Source organism: Eleutherodactylus coqui, chromosome 6 (assembly GCF_035609145.1).
Source record: "Eleutherodactylus coqui strain aEleCoq1 chromosome 6, aEleCoq1.hap1, whole genome shotgun sequence".
NCBI classification, from domain to species: domain Eukaryota; kingdom Metazoa; phylum Chordata; class Amphibia; order Anura; family Eleutherodactylidae; genus Eleutherodactylus; species Eleutherodactylus coqui.
The window spans coordinates 86,476,851-86,498,818 of record NC_089842.1 but is presented as its reverse complement, the minus strand read 5'-3'; the positions used below and the strand labels follow the sequence as shown (position 1 = coordinate 86,498,818).

The window sequence follows — 21,968 nt, the reverse complement described above, 5'->3', positions numbered from 1 at the left end:
GCTAGGCTCACACGGCCGTATGCTCATTGCGTATTACCTGCGCAGTTTCTGTGTGTGTAATACATAGTAGAAGTCTCCCATACACTTTCATGAAGTGTGAAATACACGCACATGTTCTATCTTGGTGCATATTATGCGCGCATACATGCCAAAACAGGGTATGGGGATTGGCAGCACACAGCAAGTATGCATTGTCATTGCGTGCTCACGTGTAGCATGCCATAAACATGGTAGTGTGAGCTGGCCGTATGCGTAAAGCTCTGTGTAAGTCACGCCGGGTTTTACCGCTGTGGAGCCGGTGGTGAGCCGGCCTATCGCTGTGTATGGCAGCAGTATGGAACGATGCATGACAGCATATCTCACACGCTCAGGTATCTCAGCGGCCCATTGAAAGTGAATCGAGCGCTGGTGCAACCAGCGCTTCATTAAGTCCCTTCCTCTCTGCAGGGGGTGCAGTAACCCCACAGTGAGGAGCACAGGTAACACGGGACTTCTGTTCTTGAGATCCGCAGTGAGACCACCACCGATCAGCAAAATTGGCTGCGCAAAAAAAAAAAAAAAAGATGCGTGAAACACTGTAATTCTGCTGCGAAAAGAACACATCTGGAACTAATTAGCCTTTCAATTTGTGTTAGTTTGCCATGCGCAAATGACCATGCCCTGCGGGTAGAAAAAGTGCAGTAAAATACGCTGATACACGCGCAAAAAGGCTCATTCATAGCACAAAAAGTCTGCTTGTGCAATTGCGCTAATCGTGTGAAGCCGGCCTTCATCGGCAGCTGTGGAATTCTACATGCCAATTTTCCACAGCTTCCAGTCAGTCTTGTGGAATAATCCCACTCGTGTGAATGTACCCTAAGGCCACTCACGCACAGCGTCGGCCAAACGCCTCGATTTTACCAACAGCGTTTCCTAACAAGGCAAAATAGAGCAGACGGCGCTCGAAAATTGCAGTGTTAGAATACGCCACGGTTGAGCGCATGTCTGCGAGGTCCCATTGAAATCAATTGGAGCATTATACCGTGAATACCGAATTCGCACTAGAAGGCCGCTTTCACACGGGTGACAATCACACAACTTTCTCACAATATGACTGCACTACAAGTCGCATGTCTGTGAAGTCCATGCTTTCCAATGGGTTCCTTCACATTAGCGATATTTTGTAGGCTGCAACATTGCAGAAAAAAATCGTGGCATGCCGAATATTCTTTTGTGTTGCATCGCATCACATGGAATCATGGTTTTTGCGTATGGTGCGATGCAACTTTAACAGTAGCAAATGCTACTATTTCCCTGAAAATAAGCCCTGGTTGCATTAAAAAGACAACAAAACAATACATTACTTAACAGGCGTTTTCCACACAGCTGCACTTCTTCTCCCGAAGCTTCGGCGCACTTGCTTTCCGTCTTCAGCCGTCAATTCCTGGTTAGGGGGTTCATAAATCCCGCCTCCAGGAAGCGATCACTCTGATTGGTTCTCAAGCGCCACAGCTCAGTCAATCAATGCATTGATTGATGAACCAGTCACAGCCATTCAATGCGACAGCGGAGGACTGCAAACAAGTGGGGCGGAGCGGACAGCGCCTGTTAGGTAATGTATGTGGGCCTTTTTATGCAACTAGGGCTTATTTTCAGGGTAGGGCTTATATTTTAAGTCCACCTTCACCCCCTGAAAATCCCAGCAAACGAGCGCCACAAAGTCGCGCAACAAAATTGCTATATCGCTGTGAGAAATCGCAGCGATATCACACAGAAATTGCAGGAACACAGCTGCGATATCGCTGCGATATTCTTGCAATGATATCGCTGTCGCCCATGTGAAAGAGGCCTTATGTGCAAATTTGACAATGATTTTGCTGCCAATTTGCTCGCTGCAGCAAATCCGCCACATGCGGACGCGCCCTTCAGCCTCATGCGCACATCCCTATTATGGGTACATTTTGTACCTCTGCATGCCTCTAATTCTTTACAAGTCCAACAGAAAAAAAACCCTATTCCCCGCAGCTCCATTCCACGAACCCCACGTGCGACAGCTTTTATTGCGCTTTTTTAATGCTTTGTTTTCATGTTTTATCCACATTGTTACTTTCATATATTTTCTAGCATAAATATATAAAGTATCTGAAGTTTTCTCTCACTTTATATCCTTTCCTTGTATTTACCTTCCTGTCTCCTAATTGCACAATCCGTTCCAGACGAAAACTCTTTGCTCTTGATCCCACAAGGGGTTAAATCCCTTGCCCTCCCTCCTGACACCCGCATGGGACTAGTAAACAGTCACCTCCCTTTCTGCATAGAGAGAATGCAGCTCCCTCTGCTATAGGCTTCTCTCCCAGGGGCTCCTCCCCTCCCTTTGCATCTAATTAGCATACATTAGTGGCAGGGCAGGTGCAGAGGGAGGCAGAGAGAAGACAGCAGCATAGAAAGGCACTTGTACACCATGGCTCCTGGACACACACTATTACATGGCTGCTTTGTCCTGGGGATCGTACTGCTCAGCACTGCGGGGACAGGTAGGACCTCTATTGTAGTGTATTGTATCAGACTGCACTGGGGGATGGATATGCAGTATCTTGCACATGCACCTGCAAAGGATCGATCGGTGGACGATGGGTTAAAGCCACATCTATATGTCATGTCCCCTTTTACGTGCATAGCAGCCCGCCTTGTGATAAGCTGTCAGGTCAAGGTGTGCAGCAGGTCACCCTGGCGTGCGTGGAGTTAATAATGACTAAGGTCGCCGCGTTTGCTCTGAGGTCTGTGGAAGGTAACACATAGGACGTTTCCAGAGACGATGACTGAGGGCTTGTTTTCTAGATTCTCTCGCTGCAGACGGTTTTAAACAAAGAGATGTGTGTTTAAAGGGCAGAATCATTTGCTGAACGCCGTACCCCCCCCCCCCCACCTTCTCCCATCGTCCTCCTTCTCGCTTTTTTTCCCCCGTTCTATCAATTCCCTCCCGCCAATGTGTGTTTGTGTGATTGATGCTGCAGAGAGGAAAGGGTTAACCCTTGTGGTCCAAGGAGCGAGCTCCGCGTTCTGTGCCCTTGTCATCTTCTGGACTTGTTCCTCGGTGCCAAGCCAGCAGGAGAGATTCCACCCAATTGTCCGCATTGTCCATTCAGGAAGACTGGCAGTGGTACCCACTGTGCTGGGATTACACACACAATCCTATCTCCATTGATGCTGCCTGTGTGTTTGTGTCACTCCGAGACTGCAGATGACTCTATGAAATGTGTCAGAGGAGCAGAGATTTATGGCCGGGGAGTCTGACCTCTGACACTTGGGTTGCTGTGTTATTTCTTGCCGGATTTTCTAGCCGCTGTGTTAACTATAACTCTCAGGAGGTAGCTGCTTCATGTTGTGACTTGTAGTTCCCCAGCAGTTTAGTTCTCCACTTTTTTTTTTTGTTTTTTTTTTTAGAGTGTTCTTCACCGCCTCACTTTCTACTTTGTGTGTGTGTAGTGTTTTTTGATCTTTGTTTTTTTGGACTTTGGTAAACCATAAAAGGTTATTTTACTTCTTGATTTTGTTCTTTCCCCATCTTTTAGAAGAAAAACGGGATGTGGACTTCTTGATGATATTTCTGCCTTACAGGATAATAAAGGATTCTATGACTCATGGATGATTATAATAGAATTAGTCCCAGCAGGGGGTTAAATATGTTTTAATATTTTAATAATTCTATGGATTCTGTTAATACTCCTATCTTTAAATGTACAGCGAGTTAAACATATAATATTTTATCTCCTGGTGTTCTATTTGCTGCTTTTGCTACATTTTTGTTTTTGTATCTTTTTTTATATATATTTTTGTATCTTTTTTTTTTTTTTTTTTGCTACATATTGTTTGTTTTTATGCTTTTATTTATTTTGGTCTCCTTCATTGCAACATCTAAACAAGCCTACAGTACAGTATATTCCCTAGGAGTCTCTTCTCTTGCACTGCACATCATCTTCTGTTCCGCTACTATACATTGCAGCACTTTATCACATGGGTAACTGCATAAATCATGGGAAATCCGATGGCTCAAGCAAGTGCCGTAACTGAGCAGAGTGGCCTGTTTATGTCAGTAATAATATGCCCCTGTGGTTATTAGAAAAGCTGTCTGCTTCCTTTTTGGTCTTGTTGTGCGCGGTCCAGTCCTTCAGTAGGGGGCAGTGCGGTTAGTGAGGTCTTGGGCTCCTCCATATACCGCAGGGACCTTCGGAGATTAAAAACACAATCCTCAGAGTTTGCGATGACATTTCTGCTATGTGTGTATATTGGAGGGAATTGGGGCAGCGTGTCCATGCCAGCAGATAATCTATCAGAGGTGTCCCTTAAAGCTTCGCAGTAGTGATCCTATCGGGGACGGTTGGTGCGACTGTGCTCTATACTGTGAATGCAAAGATCGGAGTCTTTATGAATGGTTCCAGGAGAGCGAGGCTGCTGCCAAATTTTATAGCTCCCTGCAAAATGAACATTTAGAGTAGTTTGAGATGATGAGCAGGAGTGTCTGGAAAGTCGTCTGTATCTTACTGCTGAGAGTACGCAGTTTGTGGATGTTATTTAAAGGGGAAGGTGTAAGATGGACTTAGTGAGGGTCTCCGAGATGGGACCTCTCATAGAGTTGACTCTTCTGGAAGACCTTTTGTAATACAATCTATTAGCATATAATATACATCAATGGAAATTCCCATCGACCTATTTGTAAATAATACATATAATCTGGAGATGAGCAGCGCTACATATATGCTGCTTATCTCCTCCAGCAGAAGTGGCCTATCACAGGTCACTTTTCGGTCAGTGACACACCGCCATATTTCGACAATGCATTACGTACTGCTGTGTTCCCCCACGTGGTGTGCGGTATTAAAATGCTCATGTGAGAGAGCCCTAATATGGACGCGAGTCCCGGCCTGACCGCAGGTCTCCCAACCTGAGCTCCAAGCATTAGATTCCTATAATGCTCAGAGTTCGGGTCAGGAAATCCCTGGTCAGGCCGGGACGCGCGTCTGTATCACAGAAGCGGAAATTCAGCCAAAATATGGTGGTGTGTCACAGGGCTTATCAGAAGTTCCTTCTCTGCCGACCACTGCGAGATTTGCGTGTAGTACTTTACCTTAAGGGTGCCTGCCCACTAGCATTTTTTTATTTTTTTTTCTGCTGCAACTTCACTGCGTCCCCCCCCCCCCCAATTATCAATGGGACTATCTAATGTTAAAAACACAACACAACATAACACAACTTGCGTTTTTGGTGCGCTGCGTTTTTAACATTAGAAAGTCCCATTAACAATTGGAAAAAAAACAGAATTTGCAGCGCAAAAAAAACGCTAGTGGGTAGTAGTCACCCTAAAGGGGTTTTCTGAAATTAACTATTGATGACCTTACGATAGGTCATCAATAGTTGATTGGTCAGAGCTTGGCTTCCCTGACGATCAGCTGATTGCAGAGGGTGCAGTGCTTGGGTTAGAGTGCTGTGGCCTATTAGGACAGTAAAATCACATTCATCAGTCATGCTACTCGAGAGCAACTCAGTCCCATTCAGTTAAATGGGATTCAGGTGCAATACCAGGAACAGCCACTGTACAATGTACAGCACTGTGCCTGGTATGGAGTAAAGTCACAGTGGCGCTCACCCAAGCGCTGCTGTAGCTTCAGTCAGCTGAACAGCAGGGATCTTGTGCAGCAGACCCCCGCTGATCAGCCTATTGATGACCTATCCTAAGGTTAGGTCATAAATTGTCTAGTCCCCTAAAACTCCTTTTTAGGAGGATGTTCTTCAGCAGCCGGAATATATGGTACAGATGTGTCTGGCTGCTGTAAAACATCTTAATACAAAACTGTGAAACAGTAGAACGTCAGAACATGCAGCTAAGTTATTGAAGAACCCCCTAATATACCTCATCTGCTGCAGATATTCTTATTAAAAAGGATGAGGCGCTGCAGCAGCTGCGCTGAACGTTGTGTAGGAACAATGCGCCGCTGATATAAATCTTTAGACTACTAGAAGTCACATCGGACTCTTACCTGTACAAATATATTCAGCCTGTGGCCTTTTGCATTCATGGGATCCTGAAACTCCTCAGTGAGTCTTTATAATTCAAGTATTTGGTATATAGCACCAAATGTACATGGCCTGTGTAATAATCATCTTGTAATGTATGGTATGATCTTAGGGAATGTGTCTGGCAGGGAGGTAGTAGTCTGCTCCATTAAGGGGTTTATCAGGCAGGGCTGACTGCCATTGCCGGGATACACCGGAGTTGTATTGTACTTCCTCTCTGACTCTGGTGTATCCCGGCGCTGCCTGGAAAATGCCTTTAAGGCACAGCTATAATCAGGGAATGCAGGATATCCTGTATTATCTAATGTCTTGAGGTAAGCCAGCTGCACATGACCCGATTTGCATTATGGAATCCGGAGCGGGCGTCCACCTCTGGGTTCCGCAGCAAATACCTTCCATAGCATGCTACGCAAAAGTGCTTTTTCCTGCACAAAAGCGGAAATCAATTACGATTTTCCACTCGCAAAGGAAAAATCGCAGCATGCTCTATTTTTGAATTCTCACAGCGGGATGCGAGCCGTGCCCCTGCAGTGACCACTGCGGATCACCTCCTGCGCCTCCCTGCTCTGCTATCCGCATGCGCAGAGGCGGCGCGTCACTAGTGGCTCGCACAGAAATAGGACATGCCGCAATGTGTGTTCACGCGGCTGTCTGCATAGGATTGCATTATCTAATGCAATCCTATGGCAGCGAGCACAAGAGGGAAATCCCGCCACAGAATTTCCGCCCATGTGCAGGGGGCCTTACTTGGTCGGATTGGCTGCTATGTGTAATCAAGTGTCCAGAGCAGGGTCATGCAGAAATTCAATACTCTGCTTCCAACCTGTACAATGAGGGTATTTTTTTTTTTTTTTTTTTAATTTTTGGACCATTTGCGTTCCCTGTATTTAGCACACGGCTCCATTATAATCTACGAGCTTATTCAGATGACCATTTTCCCATACGGACCAACGGTTCATGTGAACTGTGTCCCCGTATTATTTGGACATTCTATGGTATATTGCAGGGCCTGGCAACCCCTGCCTCTCAACTGCTTCCATATAGCTGTATATCTCGACAGACATGCTGTTCTTGAGTTTGGGAAAGCTGGGTGACCTCCCCTGGGAGCTGTATTGTCACCCATGCCACACAAGATTACAGCCTAGGCTTTAGTAGTTGGTGCTGATCTGGTGATCAGCTCCTTAGATTCTCTTTAGTAAATACGGGAAACGCCAGTGCAGCTCAGAGCCGCGCCGTCTTATCTTGTGCTGTAAGATCCACACCTGCTGATATCACATCACTTGAGGTGAAAGGTAGCGCTTTCGGATAATGCAGTAATAGTTTACAGTGGGGTGAAGTCTCTTTACCTCTTGCTCATGCCTGTATTGAAGCAGAAGCTGCTGGACTGCATGCACTTCTGTTGGCGTTGGGACCCTGGAGAAAACTTGGTGACAAGTTAAACACAAGTTGGTTGGTTTCCTGCAGAGCTGCCCTCAAGACGTCGGCTTGTAAAACCAATCTAGTAATAATGTGCTGGATGTGCGGGGGCACTATACATTTCCAAGGACTATAGAAGAGGAGGAATAAGAAATTGTCAACTTTTGGCTATTGAGATGGTGGAATTCCAATAATCCAGAAAAATGATAATGCGGCAAATAATTGCTATGTAATATGGAATTTCCCATAAGCAGCAGATGGACCTGAGAGAACCAATTAGGACTGAGAAACAAAGTGACTGACAGCCTTTCCTGTTTGAGTGTACGTGCACAGATAACTATCACCAAGTAAGCCACTCCCATTGGACTCCTAGGCCTCTTTCACACAGGCAACAATATCTCATCTGTGTTCTGTGCGATATCGCTGTGTTTTCTTGCAGCGATTTAATGTCGCTACAACGTCATGAGACTTTGTAGTGCTCTTTTGCTTGGATTTTTGAGGGGGATGTCTTGAAATATAATCCTCACCCTGAAAATAAGCCCTAGCTGCATTAAAAAATAAGAAAAACCACAATACATCACCTAAGAGGCGCTGTCTGGCACACTTGCTTGTAGTTTTCACCCAGTCAGAGGTTCAAAAACACCGCCTCCAGGAAGCGCTGTCTCTGACTTGCTGCTCGAGAACCAATCAAAGCCATTACATTGAATGCTGGAGCTGTAAAGGCCGGACAGTGTCTCTTAGGTGATATATTGTGGTGTTGTTTTTTTTTTTGTTTTTTTTTTTTTGTAGCTAGGGGTTATTTTAGGGGAAACCAAAGGATTTTCTACTGTAAGCATTGCACCACATGAAAACCATGTTTTTATGCGCTGCAACACAAAGGAAGGCTCCGTAGGGGAACATGGGCTACAAAAAAAAAATCACAAATCGAAGCAATATTCAGCACGCAGCATTTTTTTATCGCAATGTAGCAGCCTACAAAACATCGCTAATGTGAAGGGACCCATTGGAAAGCATGGGCTTCACATACATGCAATCTGTAGCGATGTCACATCGCAAAAAAACAAATCACATCAAAATGTCACATCAAAAAAACCCCAAAGATTTTGGCGCCTATGTAAAAGGGGCCTTAGGCCCACAAAAAGCAGAGGTTTAAGGGGATAAATCACTAGATTGGCCTCTAACACACTAGTGTATTTTGGGGCTGTGCGCCTGTGTAATTTCATGGATGGCACACGACCACATTATGGCCCACAAAGCGGTACTCATGGTTTGTTTTTGACACGGGCTGATGACCTGCGGCATGTGCTATTCCTATCCATTGCATGACCAAGAAATAGGACCTGCCAACACCTGATGATGTGCCATGTCTTCTATATATATTGGACAGCACTGGTGCCCGTGTGATTTCTGATGCACGTTGCCCCTGATTCTCTCGGATGCTGGACATTAATTCACAGGGTAGCAGGGAAGCTTCCTAGACAACCTTTTATGAGGCTGCTGGAAACTGCCGAAAATGAGTGACCGTCGCCGAGGGGGCACAACACTTGGTTAAGCTCTGCTGCCCCCTAATTCTTCAGGACCACCACTGATCAATACTTTTGACGTGTCTTTATGAAATGTCAAAAGTCTCCTAAAAGTGCAGCCACTCTGTAAATAGGTATCACACACCTCCACCAGGTATTTCCTCTTTCATGAAGAGAATGGAGGAAATAGTGTAGCGCTAAACCCTTTGTAGTCTGTCTGCTGGAGGGGAGTCACCTGTACACTCCTTATACTTACCATTCCTATTAGTCGTCCCTTCCAGAAAACCATTCGAAGACACATGGCACCTACAGCAGGCACTTCTACTAGCGTAGCACAACCCCTATGAAGGCGAGCTCTGCTACTATCCGAAGTCTTGCTTTTTTTAAGCCATGTGTGAAAAGATGGCCGACACGTGAACATTATATGGGCCCATAATATTTAATAAGGCGGCACACCCTGCTAAGGTTTTTTTTTTTTTTTCATGTAAACACTGTCTGTGTGAAAAAACTCATTGCATGTCTTATTCTTGTCCGCATGACAGATGAGAATTAGGACCTGCAAATGCACGTCGCTGTGCTGGCAACCCATGCATCATACCGCACACGGATAGCTGTTCCTAGTGAGTTATACGTCAACCTCTCAGGCACAAGGTAAAGTGCGCACCCGGCCTGAGGGTGCATTCACATCAGCAAGTTTCTCACATTGAGGGACACACAAAACCTGCACTGAAATAGACCGCATTGTTTTCAATGGGTCTCCTTACATGTGCAATCCCCCCCCCCCCCCCCCTGTGAGTCCGCAGAAGTCTCGCCCATTGTTTCCAATGGGTGAGAAAAGAAATTTTACTTTTCCTATTGAAAATAATGTGATTTTTCTGGAGATCGCAACACACTCACAGTAAACATCACAATTTTGCAAGTACAATATTGCTCCCAGTTTCCGGGATTTAGATCTCCCTCACCCATGTGAATGCCCCCTGCGTCTAGGACCTTACCTATCTGCTTTCATTGGGCAGTGCTGCCCCTGAGATCAGCGCAGCACGTAGCACCTTAGAGCCTCATTGACATGGATGTATTTTCTGTCCATTTTTATGTGTGTAAAGAAAATTGTGGCATATCCAATTTTGGTCTGTATCGCCAACAGAAGTAAAAGGCGCAGAGAATATGGATGTTACATGCATATTCCTTGTAATTTTTGTGCATGTTGCCAGGAGACGGGGGGGGGGGGGAGGGGCGCAAGTGACATCAATTGGGCCTTCTTCCATAGTTTTTTGCACTCATGAAAAATGCAGGGAACATGAATGCAATATGCGCCAAAAACAGCCAGTGAAAACGGTGACATTTACACAGCCAAAATTGTATACATCGGGGTGAAGGAGACCATAGATGGCCGGTGAATAAAAGCACAGTGTGCAGCAGGTAGTCCGAGAAGCGGTTCAGCCATCTTCATTTGTCCAGGACCAGAGGGTCGCTCTAAATGCCCTCTGCATCGGAAAGGAGTCTTTGTTTTTGCGGAGGCATAATTTGAAGATCCTGGGCCCCATATGCAAAATCTTATCATGCGCCATTTATAATACTGATATAAGTGGTAGAGGGCCCTTAGGCCTCATTTCCACTAGTAAAATGGATTTAGTAAATCCGTGCGGGTGTCCCGCTCGCGTGACTCGCGCCCATAGGGATGCATTGGACACTCGCAGGTAAGTAAATTCCTGCAGATGTCATTTTTCCCTGCAGATGTCATTTTTTCCTGGATCGCACGTGCGGGAAATCACACGCAGCATGCTTCATTTCCTGCGAGTTTCCCGCACGGTTGGCTCCAGCAGGCTTCCCGATCCGCGATACACCCACAGCTAAATTTCTGCTCTGCCGTGGGAAAGCAGGAGTTAAAAAAAAGAGTGCACGGCGCATGCGCACGGCATGCTGCCGACGTGCTGAGCGCATCCGCCCGGCAAAAAGGAAGAAGATCCGGCCGCGATGGATGGGAACCTGCAGCGTCCGGACAGATAAGTAAAATCAATTTATAGGCCTCATGTCTACAGGAAAGGAGGGACCTGCTGCGGGATTCTGCATGGAGAATCCGCGCGGGCCTGAATTTCCTGGTGGACATGAGACCTTAGGGACCCATCAGGCGCCAGGTAGGATGCTACTATTCCTCTACCACTCCACAGCCAGTCTGGGATTTCACAGTTAAGAGCCACATCCATAGCCCCTTTGGAGAATCATAGTGCTTCCCACAGTGGCTGGATGGCATGTTCATTGACCTGGCAGCTTCCTAGTGGTAAACGGCAAATTGGACTACCCCCAAATTAAAGGAGGGGAAGGGGCACGATCTTTAAGAAGTATTGGTATAGCAGGGTCTGTCTATTCAAACAGAGCTCCGAGGAGATGATGAATAGCGTGGTCTTAAGAGTTGCAAGCATTGTGAATTCCCAGCATGCCTTGAGACATGTTCTTCAAGGCCTCTATTCGAAAATGTATTTTTTTTTTTTCTCCAATCCTCCTTCTTTGCCGCTCTGACATAGGGGGATGTTTTCTCCTCTCATCTAATGAGAATATTAATATGCAGTTTTGCCCTTGCGTTGCCACCCTTATAAAATTATGAAAAGGTTTATGGTAATATCTAAAATGTGAGCAGAAAATACCTATTAAAGGATTTATTAACATTAATCCTTGACATATGTTCTAACCTGGCCCTGGGACCTTACATCTCAGGGTTTAGCTCTGCAGGAAGAAATAAGGAAATTAAAAAGGAATGCGTCACTTGGAGAGACCCTTGGAATTAGAACATCAAGAAGATGTCTTAATAAAGTCTCTGGAGTATCCCTGTGGGCCTCGTTTACCAAAATGGTCTAAAAGGAAAACTAGCCCGTAGCAGCCAATCACAGTACAGCTTTCATTTCTAAAACTGCTGTGATTTGGTTGCTATCTCATCTAGTCAGAATAGTCCAGAGGTCCTGCAGATACTACTTCACCCCTTCTGCCCAATCATAAGTTCTTCTAAAGAGTCTGAAGTTATCATGAAAGTCCATTGAGTGTCAACTGCACTTTAGGGCAGCACAGAGCAGGTTTATCAAGGACTGGGCTATGGTGCTGCCCCTGATATTAGAAAAGGGCCCGTCTACCAGTATCGGAGCGGCACCAGGGTCTACTCTGCTTGGGGGCTTGATGGCATCCTTGATAAACCTGCTCTGTGCGGTCCTAAAGTGCAGTTTACACTCAATGGACTCTCATGATAACCCCAGACTCTTTAGAAGAACTTTGTATTAGGAATGGGCAGAAGGGGTGAAGAATCGTGTTGCTTGCCTTGATCATCACAATTTTTGCTAAATCGAAACTGGTTAGTCTAAACCAATTTTTGGTGAAAATTGCGGGAAAATTTCTCATAATGCCTGCTGTAGAGGTCAGTGTGCAACCAATCAGCAGCCAGGGTGCCTTACTGATGTCGCCAAATGTGGCCTCCGTCTTGCATGTGATGCAGGCATCCAATGAAACCTCTATGAATATGACCTAGCCATCTATAACAGAGGCACAGTGTAATCAGTGGATATTTTACAGTTGAGTACAGGATAGAGAAGCTTTTAGGCCCCCTGTCCACGGGCAAGGCGGAATATTGCTAGTTGGAGTTGGGGGACAGGGGAGAGAAATGAAAGGCTCACCTCGTAGACCTATCGGAAAATCGCGGCAAATCGCAGCATGCCACGACTTGAATCCCGTGAGCGGAGAATTTCTATAATTCTCTGCTCATTGGTGTCAAGCTGTGCTTTCCATAGCTACCCTATGGAAAGCGTTCACTGCGTTACCCGTGGTCGGATTATCACCGCAGATAGCGCAGTGAAATATCGCCGGTGGACAGGAGGCCCTACTCACATATGGCTGTGAATTTATATCAAAGACTGTGCCCTCAAGGTGCTGCTACTCTCCTGCTTCCACCAAGTTTCCTCCTACTCCTCCCTATTTTTTTTTTTTTAATTCTTTTTTTGTAAAAACCGCTTAGTATGGCGAAGTGAATCGTGCATTTTTTTAAAATCGGAAACCGATTGCAGAAGCCTGAAAAATTTCAGGTTTACAAGCACAATATAGTGCGACTTTGCTCCGACCTATATGGCACTCTTCCTTATATATACAGCCTAATGTATTGAGCTATGAAGTCCTACCTGCGTCTTCACAAGATGGCTGCCTGAATGGTACAAGTGAGGACACTTTAAATTCTGCATGGAGGATTAAATCCCATTTCCTATATCCACCAAGATGCTAAAATGTGTGTACTAGTGTTTTAAAGCACTTTCATTACATCAACAACTCCATTTACATTGTACCTAGCAATTACACTTTGTTCAGCTCAGCCAACTTCAAAGGTTTTTGTTTTAATACAGAATTCGGTGCCGCGGCATAGAGGACCCTCTGGCAAATAATGGAGATTGCACATTACTACAGTTCTGCGCTGAAAGCAAAGATACCAGCAATTATATTCATATAATTACAATTACACATTCATAAAGTGGTAACTGGGGCACAGGAGGGTGAGGGGCATTCTTAGAGATCAGACAGATGGGTTCTGTGGCGGATATTAAAGGGGTTGTCCAGTTGTAAACTAATAATGGTCTATACTCAGTATAGGTCCTCAATAGTAGATTGCAGAGGGGCTGCTGCACACAACCCTCACCAATAAGCAGTTCTCTGGGCTGCCGTACTCATGCACTGAGCTGATTTCTGCAGCAAGCAGACCTTCCCACTGCAGCGACCAGGCTTGATATTGCAGGTATTGAAGTGAATGGAAACTGTGCCTGCAGTACTAAGCCTGGCCACTTCAGTGTGATTGGAGCTGTTTGCTTCTTGCAGAAATTGGATTGGTGCATGAGTGCATCGGCCCAGTGAACATCTGTGGAAGTCGCAGAGGGCAGACCCCCACAGATCTAATATTGATGACCCATCCTGAGAATAGGCTATCAACAGCTTACAACTGGACAACCCCTTTAAATGTGCCAACTAAACAAAACTACAGTTGTACTGATGCCAGTTTCTTTTAGTAGACTTTGAAGGGGTTGTATGACAATAGGGGATTACTTGTTAAGACCCCTGCTAATCTTGAGAATGGGGTTCCCATAACCCCTGTCCTCTTCATTGTGGGGTACTGCATCCCCTGCAGAGAGAAAAAGACTGTATAGAGTGCTGGTTGCACTAGCGCTCCATTCACTTTTTAATGGGAACGTCAAGCTATCCAAGTGTGTGCCGCTCGGGTATTTCTGTCAGCCTCATTGAAATGAGTGGAACACTGATTGCGCATGCGCGCCCAGCGCTCCATTCACAGTGACAGGCATAGCGGCACAGCAGAACCCCGTTCTCACAGTGAAACCCCCACCAATCAGCAAGCTATCATCTATCCTGTGGATATGGAATAACTTGCAGTTGTGGTACAACACCTTTTAAGTTTTGGTAGTCTGAGATGGGCATAGCTGGAAGAACCTGAGGCCTATGTCAAAATTGGTGGCCTCTATCTTCACCTAGTGGCTTGCACTAAATAGCAAGGCACCTGCACAACCAGGATATCCCATTAATCTGCATTGAAGATACTAGTGCAGTAGCAGTGTGCGCTATGCAGATAGTACAGCTATGTCTTGGTATGGTTTTTGTGTCTTTCCTCCCCTCCTGCTATTCCCTCCGGGTCCATCTGTATCTACATCTCTCCATCTTCTCTCTTTCAGCCAGTTTTTCTATCTTCTTTTCTTGGCGATGCTTGACTCAACTCAAATTAGCGCATCAAAGCTTTTCAGGAAGGTTAAGTCATGAAGAGGACAGACGGGCCGCTTCTTCCAATTCAGGATTTGTGTATGAGTGTGCATTTCCCTGTGAATATTTCTCTGTTCTTCCCACCTCTGGAGCTTTGGGCTGTCTTATCGTGGCCAGCAGATGCCTCCAGCGAAATTACATTTCTCCAAATCAATAGCTGAACTAGTTCCAGAGACCAGGTCACTACAACCTCTGCAGCGCCTTGCAGAGTAGCACAGGGCAATACACCTGCTGTGGTCCAACTCTACCCCCTCTGCTTGTCTCTATGTAATTGCTCTGGACAGCCTGTGTGCACTGCAATAGTATTATTACAGGGGAAATCTACCTAAAGTCCTCTTATTACATGATATTGGTGGAGAAACATCACCTAGGAGCCTGTGATTCTGCAATTATCGGTCTGTTGCGCTCTGTGGAGTGGCGCCAGACTCTGTAGGGTGCTGTGGTCCCTTTAATTTGGAGTTGGATGCATGTTTGAATTCATGGATGCTTAGGCTGTCTTCACACAATGTAATCACTGTGGGCATTTGACAGTAGAAAACCCGCAGTCATTACGCTGGAAAACCACAATGGTCAAATCCACACATAAATGGTGAAGATTTGGCTGTGCTTCTAATTGTGGATCTGTTGCGGAATTTAACCCTTGTATTTCAAGGGTTGAATTCCGCAGCATGAGTAGATATTCTGCGAATGTAGAAGACACAGCAGGATTGTCGCGGGAAGTTTCTGCAGCATGTAAAGATTTATAGAATCTCCTCCAAGATGGCAGGATTTGGCAGCATTTCCGCCACGTGAAAAGGCACCCTTAGGCATGTGGAGTACATGCTACTTATTCTCTGCTGTAGATTTGCATGTGACTAATACATAGTGTATTACCATATAAGTAAAGTGGGTGAGACTTGAAGAAATTGAAGACATTTTATCCACACGCTGCAGAGAAATCAGCCATGTAAATTGATCTGTGGCTGTAGTCATTGGGTTCTATCCTGCATGTCCACTTTTGCCATTGTTCAGCGGCTAGGATAAAGCCAAACAATGGAAAATAAAGTCAGAATGAATCCTTAAGGCTTGTCTATACAAGCAAGAAAATCGCATGAGTTCTGTGAAGTTGCGTGACGCAAAGAACTCGTGCGATGTATTAACCCGTTGTTTCCAATGGGTTAATTTACATAGGTGTTTTTCCTCTTTGTGATATCGCAGAAAACTTGCCTTTATTTCCTGAGTGATTTAAAAATCGTATTGCACTCACATGTACATGCAAGTTTCATGAAATGCGTTTTTTTTTTCCCCACCCCAGCCCCCCCTATTAAAACATGCACTTTTTACTCTTGCAATGAAGTTTTCAATGCGCATTACACTCGTATTGAAATTGCAGATTTAAGAGGGTGATATCAAACAGAGCTTCTCGGACCAATATGGCACTTGTTCATGTAAATACGGCCTTAATCTTAGGTTATTAAGAAGTCTACTATATTTAAACTACAAGGGGAATTTAATGCATTTGTGCCAGAATTCTGGTGGAATAGAAAGATCCCAAATTTTGGCCACCTTTGCTCAGAAGCTTGTGCTCACCAGTCCTGGTAAGTGGCCGGGGCCTGACGTGAGAGAGGCATGCTCTGACAGCTTTAATATAATCCACGCCAGGAACTGATGTAAATTATAGCAAAAATCTACTTCACTTCATAGCTGCCGTAGATTTGTTTTTCTGGCACACAGACTAGCCAGAGACGCGCCAAATTTATTCATGCTTTTCTTAATAAATTTGGCACATCTTACTCCTGTGCACTGCTGCTAAGGAATGGTGTAAGGGAAACATTTAATCCTGTTTGACTTCCGTTTCTCTGCTCCAAAACTGGTACATAAATGGCTAATGGTAGTAGGAACAAGCCCTAAAATCACCAGTCTTTAGTAAATTGCTCACTACGTGTTTTCAGGTTCTCGCTATTTTCAAGATCATTGGTTATGGTTGGTGAACAAACATGCACAAGATCCCAAAGGCTGAAGTTCCGCTGCAGTATGCAGTCTGGGCAACATTCTGTGAGTTTAACAATTTGGATGCCACTGCCGGATTGATACATTGTAGCAAACTAGCATAACAGGAGATAGCTTTGTGCTGCTGATGTACACATTGTATCGGAGCCTTTTAACATACACTCAGTGTAAAAAGAAAAACCATTCCTCACCTAGAAGGAGTTGTCGGAATGGAATGATACTTTTTATGTATGATTGTAACTTGGATTACAATATCAGAGCAAAAGGATAATTTACTGCCAAAAACTGACCCCTTGAAGGGAGACTGGGTATTAGTGTATCTTGATGCCACCGAAAGCTGTGGTGGAGTCAAGATACTGAGCATTTGACGGGGTTGCCGCCCCCTGTTCCTGATTGGCTGTCCGTCTGTCTCCCCGTCCTGCCCACACAGGTCCAGTAGCCAGCGGCGTCGGGGGTGGAGGAACCGCTGTATCCCACAGTGTGTCCGTGGAGCAAGCACTGTGCTCGTTTCATTAATGCAGGTCCCCCTCTGCACACTTAAGGCTGCTGCACATACACTCCAGGCCCACTGCTGCCGCCATTGGCGTCTGAGAAACCGCTGCTGCACCCAGCTGCTGTGCAGCACTTAAGGCTTCTACACATAGATTCCTGGACCGCAGATTCCGCCATTGCTCTCTGTGACTTAAGCAGGGCCCCTCCGGCACTCTGCAGCGCTCACCCGTACGTCACTGAAGTGCAGACCAACGGCGCTCAGCCCTCCCTTCCACAGCATCGCAGTTCACTCCCCAGCGCCGTCGCTCACCGCTCCCTGGGACAGCAATGGGGTAAACTGAACAGCGGCCGCTCTGACCTTCAGGAACGGCATCGTCCGGTCGGCAGCAGCAATCATAGCTCCCGACCGCCGCATGTCACTTTGCTGCACGCCGGACACCACTGCCTACAGCTGTCAGGGCCAGGATGGGTATACAGCGGTTCCTCCATGCATGGTGGATGCCGGTGGCTACAGGACCTGTAAGTGACAGGATGGACACACAACTGGACAACCAATCAGGAACAGCGGGCAGCAACCCCCTGTCAAACACTCAGAATCTTGACTCCACCTCAACTTCAGGTGGCGTCAAGATACACTAATACCGGGAGACTGTAGTACCCTGTTCTACTGCCTCTGGCGACCAGGCAGGTGACAATGTTGTGGGGGCTTTCCTGTGACACCCTTACTGTGAGCAGTCGGGCATTATCCTGCTGATAACTGCCTCTTGGAAGCCGCCATGAGAGGAACACGTGTGGCTGCAGGATGTCCTGAACATATCACTGAGCTGTCATTGTCCCTCATACCACTAGGGGTGACAGACTGTCATATGCGATGCCCCCCCCCAAGACCATCAGACCATCACACCAGCAGGAGGCAGTGTGCCACTCCACAGCAAAGGCAGGGTTGTGGTGCTCACCCCTAGGTCTCTAGCCATAAACATGAGTCATCCATGCCCAAACTAAATCTGGATGCCTTCATAAAGTAACCCAGTTCCACTCTATAGCATCCAGTTTCATCATTCACAACACCACTGCAAACGGAGGCGATGGTTGGTGTCAAAGGTCGTACATGTAATGGGCTCTGTGTGACCAAATGTCCTTCAGCCAAGTGCCTGCAAATGGTTCTGACAGACACAGGGACCGGTACGAATGGTGCCACTTGTCTTGGCGAAAACTCTCTGATTGCAACATAGAGATGTCTAGTGATCAACAAGCTCTACAGTGGAACAAGAGGTCAATACGCAGAAGGAGCCGCTGAGAGCCTTTTTATAGGCCGGGGGGAACCACTTTTGGGGGTTTCAGGTGACATGACCGTTCATCTAATCACACCACAACTTGAATCATTTACATATTCTCCTGAGATGTAACTGCATGCCGAGTTTTATAGCAAAATAACAACTTCTTCCAGCGGCTTGATTTTTTTTTTTAATTTTTTTTTTAAAGAGTGTATATGCCGGGAAGTATCCCCAGCGTATACTGTCAATAGATCTGTAAACCACCATCTGATAGAGGCAAAAAGTATGTCCTCTTGGCCTGTGTACATGAATCTCCCTTATTACTGAGCTTTCCATCCACTACATTGTCTCATACACCAGCACTGTGCTACGTTTATACCTTTCCTTTTAGCGGTAAAGCATATACCTGCGATGGAAGGCTCAAGTGCTATTTGTATAGCGCCTTGCTTATATGGTATTGTCTAAACTAAATAGAAGTATTACATACCTTCAGCCTTGAGAATTACTAGATTTGAATGCATTTTCTACCTCTGAATAGAAACAAGAAAGTTTCCGTTCACTGACAGCCAGCAGAGATCTTGAAATGGTTGAGGAATTGAAACAAAGTATATCGGGAAGTGCTTTATTTCTCCTTATATAGGGATTACACCTTATTAACCTCCGCTCTGTCCCGCCTACTCTCATTGCTGGCTATCGACAAGGGGAGGGGATGGGAGCTTAGCTTTTTTTTTTTTTTTTTTGTCTCATTGAGGAAAAAAAAGCTATATAAATAGTTTTATTTATTTATTTTTAACTAGTATATTTACACTAAAATAAAGTATGGGAATGTATTCCTCATTTGGTTTTGACCGTTTCAATATATACTATGCATGGTTTTGGATTACAGGGCGCATACAGCGACTGTTTTGGTTGGCGTCGGCTTTGGGTTATTTTCTTTTCTATTTATATATTTTTGATGTTATTCTGTAATTTAGTTTTACTTATTTATGTAATAATTATGTTTTTTACTATCTTTGTCCCCCATGACATCATATAAGACCTCTGGGAGACATTCACATGCTTTTATTTATTTTTTTAATTTGACACTTTTACACTGTAGCTGTGGCATCCACAAGAGCCCCAGTTACAGGGAAAACATCCCCTGTAATGACAATAGTCACTAATAGATCTAAATCAGCGTCTTCTAGGACCCTGTAGCTCTGCTGTGACAGGGAGACCCAGTGGTTACATTATTGCAGTCTCATGTAGTGGAAGTTATACTTCCACTTTCATTTCTTAGTACATAGCTCATTGAGTGCTGTGTACTAGGGAAAGGAGAAGGCAAAAGGGGGTAAAAACCCCTCCTGTCTTCTCCTCCTTCGGGTTCTCAGCTGTGACTAACAGCTGACAACTGGACCTGCTTCTGATTGATTGCAGAAGCAGGGGCTGCAATCCCCCATTGTATTTTTACTATTGGCTGGGATTAAAGCCCAGGACCAACGCCATAAATTTACGGTGCTTGGTCCTTAATAGGTTAATACATCACTGAGGAGCCCCTTTTAAGGCTTGCATGTTTATAGCTTCCATCATTGTCTCCGTCCCTCCTTGTCGTCATCTTTCGAAGATAATTGTCTTTCCCATTGAGTTTCTCGTTCTTTGTGCAATATGCAATCAATCTGGCCATTTGTGCTTTGCATAGCTTGTTATATTCTGGGCCTCCCCGGTGTACTGCATGCCCTCGCTGTGCAGCTGCTTAGCATTGAGTAGCTGTGCTTCTCTAGGGTATTGTGTGCATGGCTCTGCGGACTTTGTAGTCCTCAGTTCTGCTTCTTCTAAGTACATCCTAGCGGCACATCCCCAATGTACTGCTTACACCTTTGCGTCATACAGCTGCACTGCATAACTGTATTTATGAGCATTTCACCTTGAGTTTCACTGCACTGCCCTTCTTCTCCTTAGTCTTCGCATGTCTATGCATCACCTGTGCGCTGCGCTCCCCTCATCTGCTCCAGATTGTATTTACTACCTTGCTGAAACTATTCTAGTATGTGTTAGATTGCATTCATTTCAGCTTCTGTAGAAAACTTCATTTGTTTAACCCCACTGGAATTTTTCCGTTCAAACGCCCTATTCGCCTGCAGCAAAGATGTGGAAATAGGGTTGTCATACCTCAGCCTGCTACCTGCCTAATAAATCCCAAACGCTGCAGGGTCCTGGAGAGAGGTAGAAACCGTTCTGGACTTGGATAGAGCGGGATTTATGACTATGATGGGGGCTGACGGGTTTGTTTCTGTGCTCTTTGTCAAGTTAATTGAAGCGCCCGAGAAGAGGCAAAGGGTGACGTTTGCCCTGTTTTAGAAAGAAAATGCAGATTGTAGTGTTTTTCATAATTTTCTATTGCTTCTGGCAGCAAAGTTTTGCAGAATGGAGAGAAAAAGCACCAAAATGCATTTAAAAAGCCAAGTATGAATGCATCCTGGGGAGCGGAATAAGCCCGCAATACGCACCGCCAGACAAGGGAAATTGCAAAACGTGTATTCTCCGTGTGGATGCTAATGCAGAATTGAAAATAGCTTAATTTTGCCATCAAGTCTACATTAAAATCTGCAGATAGAACTGTGGCTTTTAGGGCTCATTCGCACGGGCTACAAAATCTCACTTTTTTTCCCATGTTTTGTAGCCTGAAAGAACCCATTGGAAACCATGAGCTTCACATACATACGTTTTTGTAGCGATATTTTGTGGCCCGTGTGAACGAGGCCTTATAGCGGAATTCCATAGCGGCAGATTATCCTGCGTCTTTTGGCGCGTCCTGCAGGCTAAATCCACTTGTGTAAAAGCACCATGAGACAAGACAGGCTTAAACTGCCTTGGCTGTTTCTGTAGTGAGGCTGTATGCACACGGGCAAGTGCGAAAAACTGGCCTTCTAGATTCAATTTTTCCTGTATGTGATGTGTTTTTGGGCCAGGATTGTGTACTTTGCATGTCTTTTCATCCACGTGGAAAAAAAACCCGCACATGGTTCCAATAGTTAACATGTTTGAAAAATGCATCACGCTTGCATGCAAATCGCAGTGCGATATGTTTATCTCACTCCCATAGAAATTAATAGGAGATTCCTCAAGAATTGCCCCAAAATAGGACATGCAGCGGGTTTTCTGGCTTGGATTGTCTGAGAGAGAAATTTCTTGCATGTATTAACCCTTTGAAATCAATGGGTTCTTTTCAGTTCTGTCCATTCCACAATTGAAAATCATGCGTGGAAATACAGCCTGAATGACACAACCTTGGTTCACCCGATGCGCATAGGAGGATTTGCATTGCGGAATCCGGAGCGGGCATTGCCTCCGGATTCCACAGCAAATGCTGCCCATAAACATGCTATAGAAAATCGCTTTTCCATGTCCACAAGTGAAAATTGGTTGCGATTTGATTAATTTTTATTTTTATTTTTTT

The 21,968-nt window shown here is 45.3% G+C and overlaps 1 protein-coding gene across 1 annotated transcript in view; it reads left to right on the top strand.

The window, feature by feature from the left end:
• Positions 1-2,364: 2,364 nt before the first annotated feature.
• CADM4 (cell adhesion molecule 4) overlaps positions 2,365-21,968 on the top strand; it is a 337,496-nt gene continuing 317,892 nt past the window's right edge. Inside the window, exon 1 of the mRNA XM_066607102.1 lies at positions 2,365-2,513. Within this exon, the coding sequence (XP_066463199.1) occupies positions 2,441-2,513 (73 nt within the window). The 5' untranslated portion in view covers positions 2,365-2,440. The remainder of the gene's footprint in view (positions 2,514-21,968) is intronic.